Below are 24,568 nucleotides of genomic sequence, written 5' to 3' on the forward strand. Positions count from 1 at the left end.
CAAATCACTTAAATCTCCCCATGCCTAACAAAAATGAATGTGTCCTCATGTAACGAAACTGGTGCTGTGTAAAGCGCCCTGACACCCGACATCTTCGAGTCTAGGTTGGTGTGGAGGATGGGCCATATTCTTTAATATTTTAGGCAGTACTTCGACTGTCTCCACAGCCGGCAACACTGGCCTCTAAAAGGCTTCACCGAATCGGAAAATAAAATCCCAGTATCTCTAGTGGCGGAGGATGTGGCAGAATCAATATTGTCTGGCATCATGACGGCTTGGATGGTCAGAAAATAAAGAACAGGAATCCAAGTTGTTTGGGGGGAGGGGACATTAAGTGCCCCGGCCTCAAAAATCCATAAAATACTACTGTATTTACCTCTGTCCCAGTACCCCCGCTTTGCAGCTTCCCTCTCTCCCTCAAAGGTATAACCTGCATACCTTTAGAAAAAAAAGCACATTTATAACGACCACGTATACCTCGGTGCCCTTAACAATAATTGTGACTTTCCCCGTTGCAGTTGTACTCCTTTTGTTGACTTCGGAAGGATGGATGGCCGAGTCAGCCCTGCATCCAGCAGGCCGCACTGCTCAGACCCGCTGAGGTAGATCGCCGGCTCCACCTCCAGGCCCGCTGGTAGCCGCTCATCTGTGGGAATTGTTCTTCGGTTTCCTGTTGACAAGTGTTCCTTCTAGTCAGGCGGCCGCAGTGGCATCCTGTCCTGGTCCCTCTCGGGCCGGCGCTAACAGGACATCTTAGGCCGGAGGGAGGGAGGGGGGCCCGTGCCCCAGCGCCAGCTGACCTGGCCGCGCTCCAGCAGGCCATGTAGAGCTGCTGGCTCGGCTTCCATCCTCGGACAGCCTTTCTTCCTGCGGCGTTATACAGCAGTCTGGCTGGGCTGGTGGCTACACTAGCTGCGGGCCTGGTGCAGTGATTCGTATGCCATCTCCAAGAGGCTGCTTTTGGCCCTCCTAGGACTCGTTAGCATTCGCATCAGCATGGGAGTAGTAAGAACTGTCAATACAGCGCCAGGATGTCGGGGTGGGAGTTAGTGCTACAGATAACACTGATATTATACCAGTTCCACCTGTGGCCATGCGTGCCTCCTTCCTCAACAAGAAGGGGACTTTCCCTTTCAGCCTGCTAATTACAGGTGCACTCTGCAGGACTTTTACAAGGGGAAGTCCGTGTAGTTTCTTGGTAGTTACATCTACGAGGGAAGGATTTAGCGGATTGCTTTTAGGTGCAGAGAAGAGGCGAGCATTTAAGCTACAGCCCAGCCCAGACCCACAAATATATTTTTCATGACCAATCGATGAGTCTATGTTTTTTAATAATGTATAGATTTGCTGTGTATGACTTTAGCCAGAAGTCAAGTAAAATCCCCACTTACCTTGCTAAGTTGTGTGCCACATACTAAGAAGTCGCTTGAGAATCTTGTAGGTCCAGGGCTCTGACCCTAATAACAGAAAAGAAAACGTCACCTTTTGTTCCTTTCTAGCAGCCTTCTTGTCTGCATTGGTTTTGGATTCAACTCTTGAAGGAAGGTGGTAATGGTGTGCAGTATATTACGTCCTCGACAGGTGATTCCCCATTCCCAACTCAATCATCACCATTATCTTCTTTTTACGCACTACATCAACAGCTGGACTACCTTCCCTCTATTGTTGTGGTTGTTTCCTCTTTTGAGTTCGGACTACAGTACAACTCTGCCAAAGATAATAGGCAGCTTTTTCTCCTGCAATGACCAGACAGTGTTTTAGGTCAGAGTACCGACAGGCTCCTGGGCTACTTGGATGTGTACATAAATCTTCATTTGAGGTTGCTTTTGGCATACTTAGGACCACTTGAGACATTGTGTTTGTTCATGATCTTTGTAGTCAGTTTGCTACCATTTTTGTCCTGAAGACCCTATTCGTATTAAGGGATTGAAACATGAACTTGTCAGTCTTAACCATTTTGCATATGATGCTGGAAAATCCTCAAAGACTGATTAGATTCAAATTTGAATTTGTGTCCTGATGGTTAAGACATTTATATGATATGCACACTGTACTGTTTTTGTTTTGTCAACTGACTTTTTCTGCATTTGCACTATACTGTCACCAGTAGCACCGATTAGTTCTTGGAATTGTCATTGCACTGTGTATACATATATAACATAATTTTTGTGCCAAATTGACTGTGGTTGCAGGACTAATGAGTAACACAGCCCCTGCAGAATAACAGTACGTTTCTTTTGTGTGAATCTATATGGAAGTGCTTTTTTTTATATATGAAGAGATAATAGGGAAATAAGATCATACATATACATACACAATAGCCATCGGAACAAGAATAATTGACTAAAAGGACTGGGAGGATGTAAGGAAAAAAAGTGTAGGAATATTAGGGCCTTGTTGCTACACAGTCTGAACTAGAGAGTGGAAGTGCCAAAGCTTTTCCCACCTCTTCCTAATGAACCAAAATAGGAAGTTAATGCATCACCACCATCTGTTTTACCCACCACAGCTACATTTGCAGTGCCTACTTTGTAAACTAAATATTGCAGTGGCCAAAGATTTTTGAAGGACTTGGGACTGCCCAAAGCCAAGTCTTCCTTGTCTTGATTACACCACATGCCTCGTTTTTTCTCCCCATCACCCTACACTGCCTATCTCTTTATTTTACTCTTGCAGTTTCGTTTTTACTTCTTTCTCACTGGCATTGTTTTACCATCTCGTTTTCCTCCTTCTTTCTCCCATTACTGACTGGCATTGTCTTGCTGTAGGACATAGTCTGATCATTACAAATACATCCCAGACCCAAAGAATTAGTTCCTGTGCCCACCACACCAACCACCTGCACAAATTAGCTCGTTTTTCTGGGGGTTTCTTGGGAGTGGTTGGTGAGAAAAAGGTGGCACTGAAGCGTGGTTCTATGAAGTGTCAGCCTATCTGGGGCACACCAGCAGAGCACAGTTGTGGGTGTGACTGCCTCCATTGCTCTTTTTCTGCAATGTAATTTACTCCAAGAATCTAAATCCTGCAGAATACATGCTAGTGCCTTGCAAGTACCTTCATTTCTGTATTTTGCCCCATTCTGCTTATTTATCCACCGAGCAGGCAGTGCATAATTGGCTGTTTAATCTGCATGTTTGCATCATTCCTTGTTCCTGTAGTGAAAGGCACAGGTGCACTGACCCAACAGATCATCACTGTCACAATCTCTTAGTTAGACCATAACAATTAGTGTTACCATCACCCTAACTTACAAGAAGGTACTTCCAGCCCTCCTTTTTACCAAGAGTCACCATGAGTGCCTGAAGGGTATGGACTGGCTCAATGGGTTTGCATATCAGAGTACATCTGTGTGCAGGTCTTGAAGTAAACTCTCTAACACTAAAGCAGATTGTGTAAAGAAGTTGGCAAGTCATGAAAGCACTCTCCACACAACAGAAAGTGACCGCTATTTCCAGATATTTCTGTACATGATAGACTCCAACATGCAGCAGGCTCTGCATTAGTATACTCTTGATCGTTTCCACAGTCGTACCCACACTGAGTAACTAAGAAAATCCACAACTTACCATATGTGGAACACAACAGCTCCAAGATTCGCCAAGTTCTCATGAGGCATATCAGGGAAGATCCCAGTCTATTTCAGCAGACACTATGAGACACCGACCGTGTAGGAGTCTTGTGATGGGGCTACACATTAAAAGCTAGAAAACCACGAACTCAGACTGGGAATCCCAAAGCCACCCACAGAAGATAGTGAGTCCCGCATACTGCCCTCTCAGAAAGCACAAAGGAGCTTACAGCCTCTTTCCCAGAGGTTTAAAACAGAGGGCCTGTCCTAGCACGTCAAGACGGATCCAAAGCACCCTATGGTAAAGGACAGTAAACGGCAGGGACTTCCTGCCCCAACAGACCAGGGCACATTAAAGAAACCTTATGATAGAGGGTAGTAAACAGCAGGGACCTCCAGCCCTGGCAGGTAGGGACGGAATGTAAAGGGCAGGCAGATGCTAGAAAATGTCACTCTTGCAGGGAGGCAAGGACTGCTAGCTTAACAAGCTAGGACAGAGCCTAACAAGCTAGGACAGAGCCTAACAAGCTAGGATGGATCTCAGAGAAACATACGATTCCTGCCCCAGCAGGTCAAGACAAGCCCCAGCACTTCCCTACAGCGAACATAAATAAGTAGGAGGGGGCTAACATCTCTCACTTTCTGGCAGGCTTTTGTGTAGCACCTGGACTCAACCATCTGAGGACCATCTAGAGTTTAGGCTCTCACTCCACCCATCGAGCAAAATGCCACCCTCTCAAGCTATCTGGTAGGTGGTGGGCTGGGGCTGGGGCAGTGTCAGCCAGGCACTGGCATAGCCTTGAGATGTCTGAATCCTGAGGGAAAGGGTGCTCCTCCTAGAACTCCAGGCATGGGACCTTCACAGGCAAACAACCTGCTCCAAGACCTTCTCAGCATAACGCCCCAGAGCGGAACCACCGCATCCTTCTATGCCTGGCATTCATACTGCCCTCCTTAGACACTAATAGTCAATCATCACTGCCATTTCCTATGCTGAACTACACACCTTCTTTAACAGTGCACATCCCCAACACTGAGGCCGAAGACAGTTTATCTCGAAGCAGCACGCTGGCACACTCTGGCTCAAACTATACACGTAACCTTGTGAAGTACACTCAACTGAAGTATGTTGCCAGCTACTGCCAGGGCCCCTACCCGGCTGATCCATCAGCATTGTGCACTCACAAAAATATAAAAATGCATTCTCACCTCAAGGACAAACTTAAGAAAGCACCTTCAAGATTTCACAGTGATCCAAATTAGGTAGGGATTATGCATGACGAGCAGAGAAAGCAGATCCTGGTAACAAACGGTGTGCCATCACCAAACGAAGTACAGATGCCACCAGGTTTCAAGTCATTAGGACACCATGTTTCTCACTCTTCCAGTTGACAGCTTAATGCATAGAAAGATACAGTCTTGGTTTGCTTCCTTGTAACTAAAAGGACTGACATACCTGATGGCAAATTGTACGAGAATCCCCACGGCTAAAACCACACTGTCCTGATGACACAGAGCAAGGAAGCGGCCCAAAGGCGAGAACGACATTCCAGACAGAATCATTACTGGGATAGTGACAGTATCTGATATAGACAACACCTAGCTCCCTTTCAGCAGGACTCTTGTTCATCCGGGGTTACTACTGAATAGCGACCTCCAGAATAGCATGGTACAAGAATACCGAGAACAGAACATCAACGGGCAAATATTGAAGGTTAAGTTCATATAGGGAAGTATAGATTTACAAAAAATATATATCTCCTAAGTACATATATGTTGGGTCGGTATAGAAAATCTAGACTTACTTACCTTTCAGTATATTTTATTTAGGATATTTTGTCTTCTATACTGTGTCCTGTCGATATTCAGGGTGTACACCTTCACCCGAGCCTTGGGAGAGGGTTATGTATCGGGTAAAGTCTCCCCATATACAACAACTGAGAGAACTGGGGGCATGACAGGACTGAAGCACTTGCTGCTGTGAGTCTAAAAAAAAAGAATACATAGTAGAACCATGCAAACTAGTCTGAAGCTTAACAAATATGCATTTTAATCTGAAAAAATCTGTCTTGCTCCCTTTTCAGATCACCGATCCATTGGGGGAGAGCACTCGCGAGCGGAACAGGTGACCATGGCGGGCCTGGCCGGGCGATTGGAAGGGGAGATGGTGGGCAATGGCAGAGCCCATCGAGAGCAGCCAGGGCAGGACATAGAGCGGGAAATCGCAGCCCGACTGCGGAGGATCGGGGACGAAATGAACACTATCTACCTGCAGAGGGTAAGTCTGCATGCTGTTAGAATACATGTAATAAGACATCATCTGCAGAGTGGATATATAATAGGGTGCTTAAGAATCTCTTAGAGATCGAGGAACATTGACAAGATAGCTGTGTTTTCATTTTGACAAAGTCATCTTTAGCTAAAAATGACACGACTGACTTAAACATTTAGGGCACACGTTTTGCAGGATGGCATGTATGGACGCCCAGAACGCTAGCAGTTTTAGACCTTGTGTCCCGCTGAAGGAACAGCCCAATCACAGATCCAGAACCATCACAAATCATTACGTTAGTGCAAAAGGTTATAGCGCACTGTGAATCTGCAGTGTTTTCCGTAGACTTCACTCACTCACTCTTGCCTGAGTCATTCACTCCACTTCCCCCTTCATCCTGCAGCCAAAGATTTCCCCAGAAACCAGGGACCCCTAGAAATAGCATAATGCTGTTTAGAGTTTGGTGGTCATACAAAAGGTTCAGATTTCTGCTAAAGTGCTTCACACGGAAGGACTCTACTGGTAGAACTTCCTACTGAGTGGTGGAGGGGTTACTCTGAGATCCTTTTTTAAAATGGCAACTGCAGAAATGAGGGGGGAGGTTGAGCGAGGGTGGCAAAACAGATAACTCCCATAATAATTCAACCCTAACCTATGATCGCACCTTCCTACATTTGGCTACTGTCCACCCCCGAAAGACTGTGTGCCGCTCCTAAAGGACCCTCATACCCAAGCTCACTCATCTGAATATATCCCTAGTCCCATAAGGTTTATGCATATATGGAACTGATCATTCTAGGCCTTTCATGGATCACCAGTAGGGCTTCAGGACACCGTTGGGAGAGAGAACAACCAACCGAAATATACCGAATGATGCGCAATGCTCACTCGGCTCTCTGTGACTGCCTGAATACCTGTTTGCCATTTCTGTGCTGTGCTTACATTGTTTGGGCAGCATGATGGTGCTACATGAAACAAACAAGCAGTGATGACATACATGTATATCCTGTCAGCAGTCCCTCGCTTGCCTTTCAATAAGACATTACTCACTATTGCTTCACAAGGAAACTCCGTTCAGCCTCCCAGTTAATCCCCTTCTCTTTTCCTACGGTGTGACACATGCATGTACGTTGATTGGAAAAAGGTTTCCCAATTTATCATACAAAAATAAGTCTGCAGTAGCCAGCAATCTGTACCTTAATCACATTTATCCCTGCTACAGAAGTCCCACATCGTCATACTATCCACACTGCGTTCAGCTAAAAAACAAAACAAAAAAAAAACAAGGGAAAAGCCAGATTTTCTCTCCAAAATGTAACAAATCTCAGAAGAAAATGCGGGGAAGAGAAGAGTGTTTATTTCTGGCTAACGAACATATTAACACACAGAATTTTACCCCATGGTTTGAAAATGGGGGGGGTTCCTATATTTCGCTGTAATTTCTTAACACTGTTTTATGGGTGCTTGCAGAGGCCTAGGGGTTGGAATTAGGCGGGTCTCAGAAATAATCTAAAGGCGTTAACTATAAATACATTTTGTGAGAGTCGAGCCATCCAGGGCAAAGGAAATGAACATCTGTAACATAGTGCTGGAGGCTGATTGGTCTGCATGCACTCTCTCGTCACAAGATAAAGGGGTTCATGCATCAAGCCTTTCCCCATTTTTTCCCTGTTGCCTCTTGGACACAGATGGTGCATTGTGGATCAGTGGTTCTGTAGTAGGGGATCTCTGTGTATAGTCATAATCTAGTGAATAGTCCCGCCCATGTGCATGGACCCCGGAGCAATCAAAAATAATCTCTTACAGTGTCAAAAAATGCAGAAAATGCATAGACACTTAAGAGAGAATTTAAAGACAGATAATGCAGCCAAAAAGGCTACACTGTCCAGTACTTCAACTAGAAATTCCACCATAAAATCCACAAAACAGCAAAGCCTGTACAGATTTCCCTTGCTTAACAGCAAAATCCCTCAGGAATGATAGAGAGAAGAACCTGGACAGACAAGCCCCATAGGCTGCCATTATGTGGCTTAATTAGGATACTGTGCCTTTAAGGAACCTTCCAGAACCTTCTCTCAGTATCCCAGAATGCATAGCAGGTCCAACTTAGCCTCAGTTCTTTTTTCCGGCTCCTGCAAGCAGGACCCTGGAGCATTGAGCTCTCCCTTTTCAAGGGTTTTTGTTAGTGTTTTACACTAATTTCGATTTTTGGTACTTTTAAAGTACTTTGGTGACTTTCTTTCTGTGTTTCTGCACTCTTTTTTGTCCATAATGCCTGCATTATTCGACAAATGCCCTGAGTGCTCAAGGAAGAAGGCCAAGTCAGACTCCCATGAGGTCTGTATTCTCTGCCTTCCCTCTTCCCACATTCCTGAGGAGTGTGTGATCTGCAGAAGCTTCTCTGGAAGGACCCTGAAGGAGAGGAAGAAGATCAGGCTTCAGGGACTTGAGGAGAGAAAGTTGAAGGCACGAGGTGGGTCAGGAGGGGCTCCTTCTACCCATGCTGAGGCCTCTGGGGGGCTCCCCAGGGGCAGGAAGACCAGCCCTCGCCCAAGATCTCCGTCTGGGTCAGTTGCGCTGACCACGACGTCGAGGGGACGGTCGACGGCCAGTTCCAGGTCTCCCCAGGGCTCTGGGTCGAGAAAACGTCGCCCGTCGACGTCGAGGAACGTGTTCCGGCCGCCGTCGAAGCCGGTGTCGATATCCTCGTCGTCGCTGTCGGCGTCGAGTGGTCGACATCGGAGGGCCCGGCGTCGGCGCTCGCCGTCGAGGCGACACCGCCGTTCGCCGTCGAGGACATCGTCGTCGAGGGGATCCTCGTCGTCGAGGTCGCCGTCGAGACGGAAGGCGTCTCCGGCGCCGAAGAGGTCGACGTCGAAGCATTCCAAAAGACCGACGTCGAGACGGTCAAGGAGATCGACGTCGAGAAGGTCAGAGAGGTCGACGTCGAGAAGGTCCAAAGGGTCGACGTCGAAGCGATCCAAGAAGTCGACGTCGAGGCCGGCGAAGAGGTCGAGGTCGCCGTCGAGGCACCATCGCCCGTCGTCGAGGTTTCGTGGCTCGTCGATCTGGTCGGGGTCGACGTCGAGACGGAGACACGGTTCGACGTCGAGAAGTGTGATTCGGTCGACGCCGAAGGACCGTTCGACGTCGAGGGGACATCGGTCGTCGTCTGGGCACCGGTCTTCAGCGTCTGGAGGTCCTAAGGACAGGCCCAGGACTGTGGGGGGCTCCCCACGCTCCGGAAGAGATGGTGGCTCGCCGGGAACGGCGCATTCCGGGGTGGATACTCCGATGAAGCCTTCTACACCTCCTTCGCGGCCTGCTGTGCCGAAGGGTCCGCCTCCGAAGGCCCCGACCCCACCTCCGAAGCCGGCTCCGCAGACCCCGCGTCCGGTTGCTCCTCCACCCCCGGTCCCGCCGAGGGCGGTGTCGATGCCTAAGTTTCCGACACCTCCGAAGAAGACTCCTAAGAAGCCTAGGACTCCTGACCCTGGGAGGCCGAAGGAGCGTCCGAGGCCCAAGAGGTCGAGGTCTCGCTCGGGGAGACGGGACAGATCGAGGAGTGGGCATGGATCTTCCTCACGATCCAGGCGTCACCACAAGAGACGTCGGTCCAGGTCACGTTCTCCCTCTGGGACACGTTCCTACTCGCCCACGCTGTCCGATTCGCCGGAGACTAGGGTGTCTCCGATAGACGATATAAGCACATTTCAGGAGGTTCTCCTGCGTGGAGCGGCGAAGTTGGGCATCAAGGTTGAAGCACCTACGGCTTCTACCTCGGTGATATTTGAGACATTACACAAAAGGCACTTGTCTCGCCCCCTGTTACCTCTGGTGCCGGGGCTCCTTGAGCCCGCCGAACAGCTATTCCTGACGCCGGCAACGGTGAAGTCTGTACCTTCCAGGATCCTAAAAAAGTACAGGGCTCCGGACTCAGACCCAGCCTTCTTGAGGAAGGACCCGGTACCGGATTCGGTCATCGTGACTGCTGCACGAAAGCTTCATGCCACCTCCCCTGCGTCCACGGTGCCTCCGGACAAGGAGAGCCGCTGGATCGATTCTGCTGGTCGTAAGGCGTGTGGGACATCCGCCTCGTCAATGAAGGCCGCCAGTGACTCGGCTTTGCTGGGACGTTACGACCGGTCCCTGTGGGACTCGATGGAGCAGTTCGCAGACCTTGTCCCTCGAGACCGCAAGGAGGACTTTGTGGAGATCGTCCAGGAGGGGATGCTGGTCTCTAATCAGGCCATCGGCGCCGCAGCGGACATATCATTGCTGTCCGCGCACGGATATTGCCACGGGATTCACCAGAGACGCCACGCTTGGCTCAGGTTGACGTCATTGAAACCGGAAGCACAGCAACGCGTGGCGAATCTCCCGTTTTCCGGAGATACCCTCTTCGGGAAACACGTGGATGATGAGATGGCCAGGATGAAGGCCGAGGCGGAGACCCTGACGGCAGTGGGCTTGGAGAAGCCCAAGGAAAAGAAACCCTTCCGACAGTACCAACGTCGGTTTGGGTCGCAGGGTCGTGGAAGGGGGCAGTCTGCTGGACAACATCAACAGCAGCAGCAGCAGCAGCAGTACAGGCGGCCCTTCCAGAAGCGACAGGGTGGTAGAGGTCGTCAACAGTCCTCTACCGCGACCAAGGGCCCGGCCGGGTCCCGTCCCTGAGCTGTTACTTCCCCCTCGTCCGTTACCCGCTCCGGTGGGGGGAAGCGTTCAATTTTTTCTGGCAGAGTGGAGAAAAATTACTCAGGACAAGTGGGTGCTGAATATTGTTTGCAATGGATACAGTCTACGTTTCACCAGCCCTCCTCCATCGATTCCTCCCGTCAGCTCGCAGTATCAACTGCGCGAGCTTCAGGCGGAGGCGGACGTTCTGCTAAGGAAAAGGGCGATCGAAGACGTACCTCTGTCTCAAAGAGGAAGAGGTCTGTACTCTCAGTTCTTTCTTGTCCGCAAGAAGGACAGAAACGAGTTCAGGCCCATTCTGGATTTGCGGCAGGCAAACAAGTGGATTCGCAGAGAAAAGTTTCGCATGCTGTCGTTGCATCAGATCTACCCTCAGCTGCAACGAGGAGACTGGATGTGTGCCATAGATCTACAGGACGCATACTTCCACGTGCCCATTGCATGCAAACACAGGAAATTTCTGCGCTTTCAAGTCGGCACCAATCACTATCAATACACGGTGCTACCCTTCGGACTGAAGTCTGCACCCAGGACATTCTCAAAATGTATGGCAGTGGTAGCGGCACACCTGAGGAAGAACAAGGTGTTTGTCTACCCGTACCTGGACGATTGGTTGATCAAAGCCTCCTCCTTCTCGGAAGCTCAAGCACACTTCCAGAAGACGTGCGTTCTCTTGAACAAGCTGGGGTTGCACATCAACATGTCCAAGTCGGTCCCGATTCCGGTACAGTGTATCCAGTACTTGGGGGCCTCCATCAATACGCTGTCAGCAAGCGTGTCTCCTTCGGAAGAGCGACGTTTATCACTCGTTCGGAAGGCTCAGGCTCTCATGAAAACTCCGTCTACGACTGTGAGGACGGTGTCTTCTCTACTGGGATCGATGGCCTCTTGCATCTTTCTCACTCCTCACGCACGGCTACAGATGAGACCTCTGCAGGAGTGCTTGGAGGATCAGTGGGACCAGAGGAGAGGTTCTTGGGACGACAGGATACGACTGTCTCTACATGCTCTTCAGTCTCTAAAGTGGTGGTGCTCGAAGGAGAATCTCCTCAGAGGCGTTCCCTTCCACAAGGACATTCCCACACAGACCATCGTGACGGATGCGTCTCTCCAAGGTTGGGGGGCGCATTCCGGAGACCTGCAAATTCAAGGGACGTGGTCCCCGACGGAGTCCACGTACCACATCAATTTCCTGGAACTGAGAGCTGTTCACTTGGCACTGAAGGCCTTTCATCCGTCCTTTCAGACCAACTCTCTGCTTGTTCAGACGGACAACACGACAACGATGTATTACCTCAACAAGCAGGGGGGCTCGAGATCGCGCACTCTGTCGCAGGAGGCGCAGGCGATCTGGCACTGGCTTCTGGCTCGAGGACTGTCGATAACGGCCACCCATCTGCCAGGTGTGCAGAATGTTCAGGCAGACGAACTGAGCAGAATCGTGCAGGAAAACCACGAATGGGTCATAAACGACGAAGTACTAGGAGAAGTCTTCGCAAGGTGGGGAAGACCAGACGTAGATCTGTTTGCCACCGCCGAAAACAGCAAATGCCGAGGCTTCGCCTCCAGGTACTACCAGCCGGGGACGCTGGGAAACGCGTTATGGATCAACTGGTCGAACAGCTTTCTGTACGCTTTTCCACCAATTCCCCTGATTCCGGCGGTTCTCATCAAGCTGTCTCAATCCAGGGCGAGAATGATTCTGATTGCCCCGGAATGGCCCAGACAGTGGTGGTTCACGGACCTGCTTCACCGATCTCTCCTTCCTCACATGAAGCTGCCGTGCAGGCCGGACCTTCTCACGAAGTTCGGGGGGCGGATGGTGCACCCCAACCTCTCGTCTTTGAGTTTGGCGGCATGGCTCCTGAAATAGTGCAATATGGCCATCTGAATCTCCCAGAGGATTGTATGGACATACTGAAGGAGGCTAAGCGACCTTCCACTAGGACTTCCTATGCTTACAAGTGGAAGAGGTTTTGCATCTGGTGCAAGTCTAAGAACTATGACCCTACGTCATGCAAGGAAGATGTCATCCTTCCATATCTGCTTCATCTGGCGCAGTCGGGCCTTAATGTCCATTCCATTAAGGTTCATCTGGCTGCTTTGACTGCCTACAGGAAAGGCCCTTCACAGACTTCCTTTTTCCAGATCCCTGTGATCAAAGATTTTTTGGAAGGCTTGAAGAAAGTGTTCCCTCCTGTCAGGCTTCCTTCGCCTTCATGGGACTTGAATGTGGTGCTGTCCAGATTGATGAAGGAGCCTTTTGAACCCATTCATAAGGCTTCGTTGCAGCACCTGTCCTGGAAGGCGGCGTTCCTCGTGGCCATTACATCGGCCCGCAGGGTGAGTGAGATTCAGGCATTGTGTTGCCAAGAACCTTATACTGTATTTCATAATGCTAAAGTTGTTATGCGTACTCACCCTAAGTTTCTTCCCAAGGTTGTTTCTGATTTTCATATCAATCAGACTATCACTTTGCCTACGTTCTTTCAGAATCCTTCATCTCCGGCGGAAAGGTCTTTACATTCCCTGGATGTGCGGAGGGTGCTGAAGTTTTATCTTGATAAGACTAAAGATATTCGTAGGTCAGACCAATTGTTCATCAATTATGGCTCAGTCAGGACGGGTCTTGCTACCTCTAAACAGTCCATCTCTAGGTGGATTGTGTCCTGCATTCAGTTGCGTTACTGCAAAGCTAATAAGACCTTAGGGGGCATACCTAAGGCTCATTCCACCAGGGGCAAGGCTGCTACGACAGCTATGCTCCGTAATGTTCCCATTGCAGAGATCTGCAAGGCGGCCACTTGGAAGTCGGTCCATACCTTTGCTAAGCATTACTGCCTGGACACTGATGCCAGGGCAGACGCTCAGGTTGGGCAGGCTTCGCTGCGGAATCTGTTCGCACAGTAGTGGCGTTATTTTATTCTCCACCGCCGCTTGGTGTGGGGATGGGCTTGCCATTCTATTCACTAGATTATGACTATACACAGAGATCCCCTACTACAGAAGGAGTAGTTTCTGTCCTGTAACTCCAGTTCTGTAGTAGGGGTATCTCTGTTATAGTCATAAGCGCCCTCCCGCCTCCCCGGTGGAGTGTTGTTCATGATCATAATGCTACAGGTCTGGCGTTTTCTGCGCCTTCAAAAAGAACTGAGGCTAAGTTGGACCTGCTATGCATTCTGGGATACTGAGAGAAGGTTCTGGAAGGTTCCTTAAAGGCACAGTATCCTAATTAAGCCACATAATGGCAGCCTATGGGGCTTGTCTGTCCAGGTTCTTCTCTCTATCATTCCTGAGGGATTTTGCTGTTAAGCAAGGGAAATCTGTACAGGCTTTGCTGTTTTGTGGATTTTATGGTGGAATTTCTAGTTGAAGTACTGGACAGTGTAGCCTTTTTGGCTGCATTATCTGTCTTTAAATTCTCTCTTAAGTGTCTATGCATTTTCTGCATTTTTTGACACTGTAAGAGATTATTTTTGATTGCTCCGGGGTCCACGCACATGGGCGGGACTATTCACTAGATTATGACTATAACAGAGATACCCCTACTACAGAACTGGAGTTACAGGACAGAAACTACTCCTTACATTTGGTATTGGTATTATACTGGGTGAAGCACTGTATATAGCTGTTAGGATTAATTATGTGTTGTGTGGATAAGTAGAGAGGTGGGGAGAAGCTTATTAGTTGTTCTTTGTAGAGCAGGTCATTATGGGTAGTGAAAACCTGTGCTAATTTGCCAATTTCCTATGTGCTTTCTACATTCCAAGCGCAAGCTTTGTTCATGTCACCAGAACTCTACAAAATCACATGGTTTCCAAAAATGTTATCTACACATTAAGCTATACAATATTTTTGTACGTTTGAAAACCTGTAATCAGGTATTTTTTTGTTTCAATAAACACTTACAGGCACATGCATCAATGTTTTTTGCGAGCGCAAACGGTGTGATTTGCAAAAATAGGCCGTTTGCGCCTGCAAAAAGGGCTTTTGCAATGCACCATGGTGTAAGGCACTCGCAATTTAAGAAATCGCAATTTATTGCGCTTTCTTATATTGCGTTTGCATTTAAGGAATCACAATTTGCGATTCCTTAAATGCAATGCATGTACCCCTTAGAAACAGCGAATTCGCTATTTGGGGTTGCAAAATACAGAAAAATTACTCCGGTCTGTATTTTGCAAAAACCTTGAAAAATGCACTAAAGTGCATTTTTCAAGGTTTCAGGTTACACACACACATGCCCTTGGGTCATGTGTGTGCGCAACATGGGTGCACATCACAATTTCAGGGGTGCAACAGGGTGTCATTTTGACACCTTTGCATCCTTGAAATTGCAGGTGCAATTTGCGAGTGCCTACAGGTACTCGCTAATTGCGCATGCAATTTCCTATTCATTCCTACGGGCCTGTAGGCCCATAGGAATAAATGGGAAGCCATTCCTTAATTGAGACTCGCAATTTAGCAATGTTTAGAAATCGCAATTTTAATAGCTATTTCTACATGTATAGGCTTTTGAGATTCACTAATTGTGATTCCTTAATAATCGCAATTAAGGACTAGCAAAAGCCTATTTTGATGCATATGCCCCTCAGTGACCTGAGGATGTAGCCCAGTTGGATTCACGCTGCATCAGCAGGATCTTGGCCTTCAATGGTTGCAGTTGGAAGATCGCCAGTTCAAGTGTTTTGATAGCCAAGCAGCATAATAGCGATTGTCTCCTCTTGTACCTGTTGTGTCCCCGTGCTCTGCCACATATATGCCCGGACTAGGCTCTGAAGTGCAGTGCGTCCCAGGGCGGAAAAGCCCTGACCATGACCTCGAAGACAAAGGGCTTTCTGCTGTAAAATTTCACTTGGCCGTGATCACTGTTTCCACCAGTCGGTCATGTCCAGAGTTTATCACATTGTGTCTGGTCGCTGGGAAGTAGTAGAGTGCAACACGCCAGAAGGATTTTCTGAAAGGGTTATCGGGGTAGATCTGCTTCAGCGCTCCACGCAAGCTTGTTATTGCAGCGGGTTCTCTGTAAAGCTCCATTGTTGGCGATTCCCGCCAGTTGTTTTAGGACACTGAAAAAAAACTGATTCCTGTGCCAAGGCAATGGACGAGTGCCACCACATAAGGAGTATTCCATTCTAGTTTAACTCTATAAGCTCTGAGAGATGCTCTGTACCCGCAAAGCGTAGTACATGGTTGACATGTACCCTACAGGCCGGGGTTTCTTTTCCCCTTTCTGTAAGTTGCTTAAAAGTTCAGCTGTGAGGAGGCACCAGTTCTTTCAGATATAGATATATATATTGAGTGGGCTTTGGTTCTAACCAGAGAGTATTTCTTTCTCACCCCATGCTCCTGGCTGTTTGGCTATCTGGTGTATCATTCCAGCCTCTGTGCAGTGCTTTTTACACCTCAAAAGTGCACTAAATCATCACACATCAAAATCTTTATTTCAGAAATCTATTGCCTGTAGACAACATTCTTTTTTTTTTCCCACTGAAGCAGGTTTGTTTTTTAAATTAAAAAAACAAAGTAGTTCAGTCAGGGTTCAAAATGAAATCCAAACCTCCTGGCTTTGCCAGTGCCTGTTCTTGTCCTTGAGAGGTTCCTGCTCAGTTCTAATTGAGATAAAGGCGATTTTCCAAGCTTTCCATGTTACGAAAATTAAGATGTTCCTTCTTACTGAAACGGGCAGTTTTGTGGCAGGCAGATTTACATCAACAGCATGCAGAGGTGGCCATTAGACAAGGCAAAGCCAGATACATTTCGAATTTGACTTGTATTGATGTTCACCATATTATGTAAAATTGCATTGTTCCTGTATTAAGGGAACCGTATACAATTGTAGCTCACTGAGACAGTTCAGTAAGTTTAGTGCTACCTTATTATAGCGGTGTGCAACCTGCACGTCACTGATTTGAATCCATGCAGAGGTGGCTCAATGTCCCAGACTTCTACGGTCAATTAAAATACCACTAGCTAGTTTGGAAATTGTAGCACTTGCCATTTAGCTCTCCATGAAGTGATAACGTTGTGGTAGCAATCGCTGGAGAAAATATATCAGGTCATTATTATTGCACAAACTGGAAGTTTCAGTTTTCTAATCCTGCTGTGGTGCTCCTCTCATAAAGAGGATGGCATTTCCTTTTATTACGAATGTAGGCACAAAGTTTGGCTGTAAATGTTGCTTCATAAGAAAAAACAACTTTTAGATTGCTTTAGTTTTAAAACTTCAAACAGTGACAGATAGAGATCTACAAACTTTGCTCTAGAACAGTGGTCTTCAAACTTTTTAATGTGCCTCCCCCATGGGAAAAAAAAGCATGGGGGCCTCTCAGAATTTTTCACAATTATTCTATTCAATTGCCAGTGTTTATATATAACTAGACTTATTTAAACATTGCAGTTAAGTTCTGTTACCATTTTAAAAATTAAATCAAATGCATGATTGCCTAACATACTAGTCTGGTCTAGGAGGCCTTACTAACCCGTACAAGTATTCACAGTGTGATTATTGGAAGTGGGGTGGAGGTTTTGGGGTGGGAGCCCCTTTCCTTTCGACACATACTCCCAGCCAGGATATAAATGACAAAACATGTCATGACCCATTACAGAGCGGCTTACTGACGCTCATTTTTTTCAACTTAAAACAAAGCACTATTATCAGCATAAAGCATCTTCTGGCTAGAGCCTGGCACCCCCACCTACAGGATTACTTGAGCCCCCCCTAGGGGGCCTGCCCCTCAGGTTGAAGATTCCTGCTCTGGAAGGACACACAACCAGCTGGGTCATTTGGAAAGGCACAAGACCCACAGCCACTGTGCGACCACACTGCCACAGCTGACTGGAGTTAGACAGAGGGCCTCAAGCCCGAACACCCACTCAGAACCACCACAAAGATACCACTCACTATGCACTCTACATTCACACAGGTTAGGCTTGAAGCCCCTCTGCCTCACCACAGTACATCTCCGTGCAGATAACCCGCCCCCTTCATTGACCAACCCCAGAATAATGTCTGTACAGGCTAAGTAACAGGCGGACACCAAGCTATACAAATACCCTGTTACATAATAAAGCTAAATCTGTCACATGTACATATAGATAGATATAGATAGATATATTGCATTTGCCTGGTGTCTCGAACAACTTAAGACACTCTAAGTGTGCACTAGGGCACTCAAAATATCAAAAACACTCCCTTTTCCCTCTAGTCACATTAGTTGAACTCAGACACAAGGAGGTAAACTAGTCACACTATAAATATAAAACATAAAATAAAACACCAATAGTGTAAGCACTTACAGAAACACATAACCATTATGTTTAAGGGTCATTTAGACTGGTGTAAACACAAGGTGTAACATTGCAAATGGTTATAATACTATTTTTACTGCAGTTGAGGGAGGGGGTGGGCACCATGACCCATTCAAGGTTTTCTCACGCAAGTCATGGCCACCATAAAAGATAACTATGGTGATAGAACAGTTACTTGTGTGTTTGTTCAAAAAATTATGTAAATGTGTTCAGTAGTTTGGAAGCATTTTATAATATACAGGTTAGATATATATATATATATATATATATATATATATATATATATATATATATATATATATATATAGCAGGAATACAAAGGCGCATTGGTTGTCCACAGACATAATGACGTACTAGGAACCGACTGGCTGTTAAGAACTGAGTAGTCTCTTTTTCTGCCATGTTTAAAGTTTGTAGACGCCTCACGTCAAGATCCTTGGAACAGCCTATGTGGGACATGCAAGTTACTTATGTTACCACAGAGGATATGACTGCACACCCCAGAAGGGTGAAAAAAGACGTATGTGCTACAAAAAGTGTGTGCTTTGTGTACCAAGTTCCTTAAACATCTGACAGATAGAAGACTTCATCATTTCCAAGGTCGAGGAATTTTTATGCTACTTACATATAGGGGCCCTAAATGGTATCCAACATGGCAACCAGTCATGCTAACTATGACTTGCACCACATAGGATGAAGGCTGCACTGCACTTCAGAGCCACACCAGTAAAGTACAGTACATTTCATATGTAGTTCTGCAGTCATGCTCACATAGGTGTATCATTTGAAAAGTCCAGAAGTGCATTAACATAGCTTAAATTAAGGAATGTTCTGATTAGACATGTTGGTTTAGTCAGATAATTTACGCAGACTATATCGATGATTCGAATTATTCCTACACACGTGTGTAAGATGCATGAGCAAGTGCTTCCTAACGTGTGGGGGTATGTTGCCTTCTCACTGTTGAAGCGTCCATTTTCCGACGCGGTACTCCTCCGCCCCTCCCGTCCGTGCCTACCCTTTGGAGGCCCAAGCCCTGGGGCGGCCTGACCCGAACCTCGGGCCTTCTCGTCTTTACGGCGCATCTAATTAAAATGATTTCACAATCTCGGCCTGGGTGTAATTATGCGCCATTAGTGTCTCGGGTACATAAAACAAGGCAACTCTCTTGGGGGGGGAGGACTTCTGTCTGCTGAGGTGGTTGGAGGCGAAGGGGAGAGCTCTCTCTGTTCCTACCATGTCTGTCTGGCAGCTCTTTTTTTGTAAGTTCAGGCAGAGTTGATGTCTGTCAATTAGTGACTAAAATGTCTGTGTAACCAGGGGAGGCCAAGTTACCACGAGCAGGGGCAGATAAGAGACTGCAGGTCTGTCAGGAATTTTAAACGGAGAAAGGTAGCAGCGTGTTCACCAGAACGAATATTAAAACAGTTTGATCCAACGGGGAGGTTTTATTCTAGTTTTACAACCCAATCCCCTTTGTAATCCACACGATATTTAGATATTATTGGTTGCGCGAACAGAATAACAGGATCTACCAAGGGGAAAATATTTCAGTCGAGTTAATAGACAATGAACCCCTGTGACAACATTTCTCGAAGTCACTGCCCCTCTGCCTCTCACTCGTGCTTTCTTTGGCAGCTTCATGACACACTCTCGTCAGTTTACAACTTTAGTTGCCTGGTCGTCAGCACGTCAACGCGTTCACTTGTTATCTTCTGTTTGCTTGGAGTAGGAAGTGACTATTATCAAATAAATGTCCCCTCATATTGTCAACTCCCCTCCGCCCCATACACTACGCCAGGGCGGAGAGAATGGGGCATTTGATGTTTGCATTATATATATATATATATATATATATATATATATATATATATATATATATATATATATATATATATATATATATAGGCGTATATATCTTTTATTGTTTGATTAATACAAATCATTACAATGGTGAACATGCGAGCGCTATAAAACATATATCATAAATAGTTAAAATATTTACATTTATACCATCACAATAGAAATGAGGGGTAAAACTCGTCAGAAAAACAATTTAAAATCCCAATAGCCTGTTAAAAACAGTGCTAAACCTTAGTTGTCCGTTCTAGTTTTTCCATCTGGTCGGATCGAGTGCAGACATTTGCTTATAAGAAGCAACATTTAATGACTTTGGTAATATAGTTCAGGGTTTATGGTAAGAATTCTGGGGCTACAGTCCATTTATATAATGAGCCCCCTGCATACAGTATTTCTAGGGATTCACAGGGAAAACGAGTCAGTCCATGTGCCGAGACCGTTATCAACTGTACTTGCGTACTACGAAGGATTGTAGAAGGCGGGTGAAAGTACAACAACATAGACGCTAGGCTTCATCTGTTTTTTAATGGTTAACCGTTGGTGGCTTGCACCATATATATATATATATATATATATATATATATATATATATATATATATATATATATATATATAATAAAGATGTGTTTGCAGAAGGCCACTGAGACAATACAGATTAGACTAAGTTTTCAAGCTTCCATTTTCATCCCATTATTAAATCAGGACTACAAGTCCCGTAATACACAGAAAAAAACCAGGACTGCAGGAGCTGTTCAGACTTCGGCTTTGGAAGTTGGGAACTCTGAGTAAAACTCCACTCTAGTTGACTGAGGATAAATCACAGGGCTGTCGCTGGGCTGAACCAATCCCGTGATACATCAGACACTTGGAGTGATCCTGGTGATGCTGTTTCTGCATTGCAGTGCTTGGTTTTGCCTGTGGTCCCAGTGAGCAGGAAAATTCCAGGTTTAACCTGCTCTGCTGATTGCACCTGCTACCCACCCTTGGTTTGCACCCCCAGAGGCAGATTTGGAAGCACTGCCCTTGTTTTACTACTCCTAACATCAGAACCGAATGCTTATTTTTAGACTTGGCTTGATATACAGCCGGAGGTCCTCATGTAAATCAGATTTTGCAATGATGGGATTGTTTGCTTGCCAATGGGTGCGGCTAAGACCGAGGTAAGGGAGGAAATATTTCTGGTGAAATAGTAGTTTCTAGTTTATCCTGCATTTAAAGCATGCACACAAGAGCCTTGAGGTTATGCTTTAATGTACACTTCTATATTTACTTGGACACTTATGCCAGTTAAATGCAGTTCCCGAGTAGGGTACAAGAAGACCATAACTTGTCCAAGACGGTGTTGTGCGAAGGAGTGAGGGCAGGAGTTAACCTTAACATGTACTTAAGAGTTCACAGCCGGAACGGCAAGCTGATGTGAAGCAGATTTGCTCACTCATATCAGAAACAGGAAGGCATAGCAGAAACATATTACTGGTTCAGCAATATATTCTTTAAGGAGTTGCAGAAATACTTCATGTTCAGAAACGCTCAGATCATGGAAAGATCAGGGCAGTGTCGAAAACCCACAAGGTACATCTGACCTCACAGAAAACATTGCTTTTAAATTAAAATACACTCGAGTTCCATGGTGGTGGGTATAGGGTCAGAGAGTCCGGAGCCATGCCAGATTTTCATGTAAGAGGGCCGGAGCCATGCAAGGTTCTCAGGACAACCATAGACTATCAATATTCCATTTAATGTTAACTTTTTTTTAATGTGTTGGGCTTCCTAACGCACTTGCCATTTCTAAGCACTGTAAAATACAGATGTTACTATTACCAAATTTAATGGTACCCAATTCACCAACCTCTGGAAAAAATGGAAAGTTGTGTCCATTGCTGACCTTCCATTCACTGTGTGGTAGAGTGGCAGTTATATGTCAGTTCCACTTATCTAGATAGCCTCATTTAGCTGGTATGGTTCTGTCCCTGCTGGACCTATGCTGGACACCAACACCCAAGTTAAGCTCTTGGTCATTGATGGGTACCCACCGTGCAGCCTGTTAATATATTAATTGCTGTAGGCAATACAGTCATGAATATAATGTACTATTGACCATCGCGAACTGTCAAAGGTACAATTAACTACTCACTCTTGGAATTCAGAGAGGGGTGTCTTAATTTTCTTACCCTTGACCGATGGTTAGTATTCAACTTTTTCCAAGTAATGAATATGCCACTCCAAGATCAATAATTGGAATGAGGAACAATGTAGAGAATACCATAACAATTGTTAAAGGTGCCTAACTAGTGTATCTCATCTCCATGATTTGAAAGGTTGGCACTGACTGTGGATAAAATGTATGTATACAACCAGTGCTGTAGGAAAGTGTCATAATGCACACAAGGAAAATCCGATACTGTGCCTCAGTGAGGTAGTTAGTGCAAGACAGGCATATAGTTGGGTACAAAGGTCAGGTAATACCTCTGGGCCCAAGCCTCACTGCTGCATTGATAACTACGCCTCTGTATAATGTGTAGCGACTCCTTGAGGTTAAGGTGAGAAAGTGTTTGTAATTCTCTCTTTATTAGTAATGTATTGCCAGCCTTTCCCCGAGTACACAGTTCTAATTGCTAAATACTGCAAAATGGAAATAAAAAGTGTGGGTAACAAAGATTTGGATTGTGCGGTATTGCCATTATTGTTACGGCCTCCTAATGCTATCAGGATTGGGTACCTTCATCCTCTCAAATCTCAGATTTAATTATACAGACTGAAGTCTGTTTTCTTTTTAAGTTAAATCTTCAGTAGGGTGGGGGAAGCTATACTGGAGTTTCTGGTTGTGTTGCAAAGGTTGGTGGTGTTTCGGGTGTGTATCTAGAAATCTTTACCATTTCTGATCCATGCCATGTGAAATACTGGCAAGTGCATTGCCCGACTTGAGGTATGCGCATCAGGTAACAGACTACGGTGCCTCCTTAGGGTCCACATGATCCCTTTACGGTGGGATGTTTGTTTAATGTGTTACTGGCCTTAAAGAGGTGTATTGTTTTATGAGGTGTAAAGCATTGTATTGAGCTCAATGAGGTCCTCCTATTGGGTGCCTCTTAACTCTGTTGGATTTATGTACATTGTTCTGACTGTCTTCTCTTATAAGGTTTATGTTCAGTACTGTTGTACAGGGGGCCGTGAGGCTCAACCATGGTGATATCTTGAGTTGTGTTTGATATGACTGCAGTTTGGGCGTTTATCCCGTGATGTATATAACCCTTAGGTGAAAGACACGCTGGGAAACTAATTACGAATAATTATGACATTCTTTAGCTGGCTCCTATATTCGACTCGACTTATAGAGCATTTCCTTTTGCAACTGGGGAGACATTATCTCTTGCTGTCCTGCTGCTACAGGGCATTGGTAATATTTGTGGTTGGGCGGTAGGTAAGTGACGAGCCCACGAACTTACAATAGTCCCAAGAAATAGTTTTCAAAATCGTTACCAATCGTCATGGCAAACAAAGGGTGGTAAATCAGATCTTCTGCACATTAGAACTAGCGTGAGCAGATGCAATAATGCTGTAGATGTCGACGAGTCGCATTTACCGGCGCATGCATTCGACGCTGAAAGTAAACTAGAGAAAGTGGGAAATAAAAAACGTCTACAGGACCACACAGTTTAGTTAGGAAAAGTTAAGACAAGACCACAACTGCAGCCACTCCCTTCTATAACCCACTTCCACATTTTACCAGGGACTGTTTACTTTAAAAAGTGTTTGGGCTTCAAATGAAATCGTGCGATGAACTCAAACTAAAGTTCAGACAGAGTAAAAACGAATCCAAAAGCCAGCCGAGGGGGCAGAACATATTTCTAAACGCAGTACAAGGCCCGTTGGAAGCTGCAGTGTGGCGAGCAGGCAGCGCCAGGCCGCCCTGCGTGCCCGCGAGCTACGTGGCCCTCCCGGTCCGATCTTAGCACCCCGAGCCTGAACGGTGTACGTACCCTGGACAAGTGACGCTCGCGCCGGCAGCGCCGCGCTGATATATATCCCAGGCTATTAATATCTGGTGAGTCAGCGCCCGGTCTCGTGCCGTCTGCTCGCGCTCCGCCCCGTGTCCTCGCGCCTTGGCTCCGCCCACACCACCGTGACTAAAGCACAGGGCCCGCCCTCCGCCTGTGACGCGGCCTCTGGCCCCGCGCCGAGGCCTCCTCCGGCACCTGCCCTTTCACACGCTCGCGCCCGCCTGTTCCTCCAGAGGACAGCGCCCGCTGCCGGCAGACTGCCGAGGCGCGGGCAGCGAGGCGGGAAATCACAACTGTAAATCATTCACTTTATAGCTCCGTGCTTCCAGACACGCGTCGCAAGACCTCGGTCTCTGGGGTAAAACCCACGCCTTGAATGTGTAGAGGCGACACTACAGCTCAGTAGGTTGAAGAAGCTGCGGCGGGAGGTGCAGCCTTCGTATCATCGTTTCAAATGAACCCGAGGCCTACTAAGCCCACCTTCCTGCTTGTAGGCACTAAAATGTATAAGACCATACCAGTGTTCCCTCAGTTTGGTCACTTTTACATTCACTTCTCTCTCCCTCCAACCATGCCAGCTCAGGACCACAACTATACTCAAAATCTCAGAATGGACAATCCGAGGCAGTATCCAGCTAAGTAGACTGTATCATATGAAATACCATAAAGTGTCCTGCAGGCCTGTTTAAAACTAACATGAATGCCATAAAACTTCGCGTTTGTCATTTTCATTTCATCATCCAATGCTCTGCAGCCCAAACCATGATAATTGCACCCAGAGCCAGCCCTTGATCACAGTGCGCGCTGGGTGGCAAAAAATTGCTGCCCTTGCTGCTGTTGGTGTAAAATGGGGCAGCA

The 24,568-nt window shown here is 46.6% G+C and overlaps 1 protein-coding gene and 1 long non-coding RNA gene across 2 annotated transcripts in view; one reads left to right on the forward strand and one right to left on the reverse strand.

The window, feature by feature from the left end:
* Positions 1 to 23,841, reverse strand: part of LOC144781926 (uncharacterized) — a 63,036-nt gene extending 39,195 nt beyond the window's left edge. The window contains exon 1 of the long non-coding RNA XR_013601092.1: positions 23,690 to 23,841. This is a non-coding gene — a long non-coding RNA (uncharacterized LOC144781926). The remainder of the gene's footprint in view (positions 1 to 23,689) is intronic.
* Positions 1 to 24,568, forward strand: part of BBC3 (BCL2 binding component 3) — a 43,503-nt gene that overhangs the window by 13,844 nt on the left and 5,091 nt on the right. The window contains exon 3 of the mRNA XM_078661013.1: positions 5,653 to 5,846. Within this exon, the coding sequence (XP_078517139.1) occupies positions 5,653 to 5,846 (194 nt within the window). The remainder of the gene's footprint in view (positions 1 to 5,652; positions 5,847 to 24,568) is intronic.

Source organism: Lissotriton helveticus, chromosome 9 (genome assembly GCF_964261635.1).
Source record: "Lissotriton helveticus chromosome 9, aLisHel1.1, whole genome shotgun sequence".
Classification (NCBI taxonomy): Eukaryota; Metazoa; Chordata; class Amphibia; order Caudata; family Salamandridae; genus Lissotriton; species Lissotriton helveticus.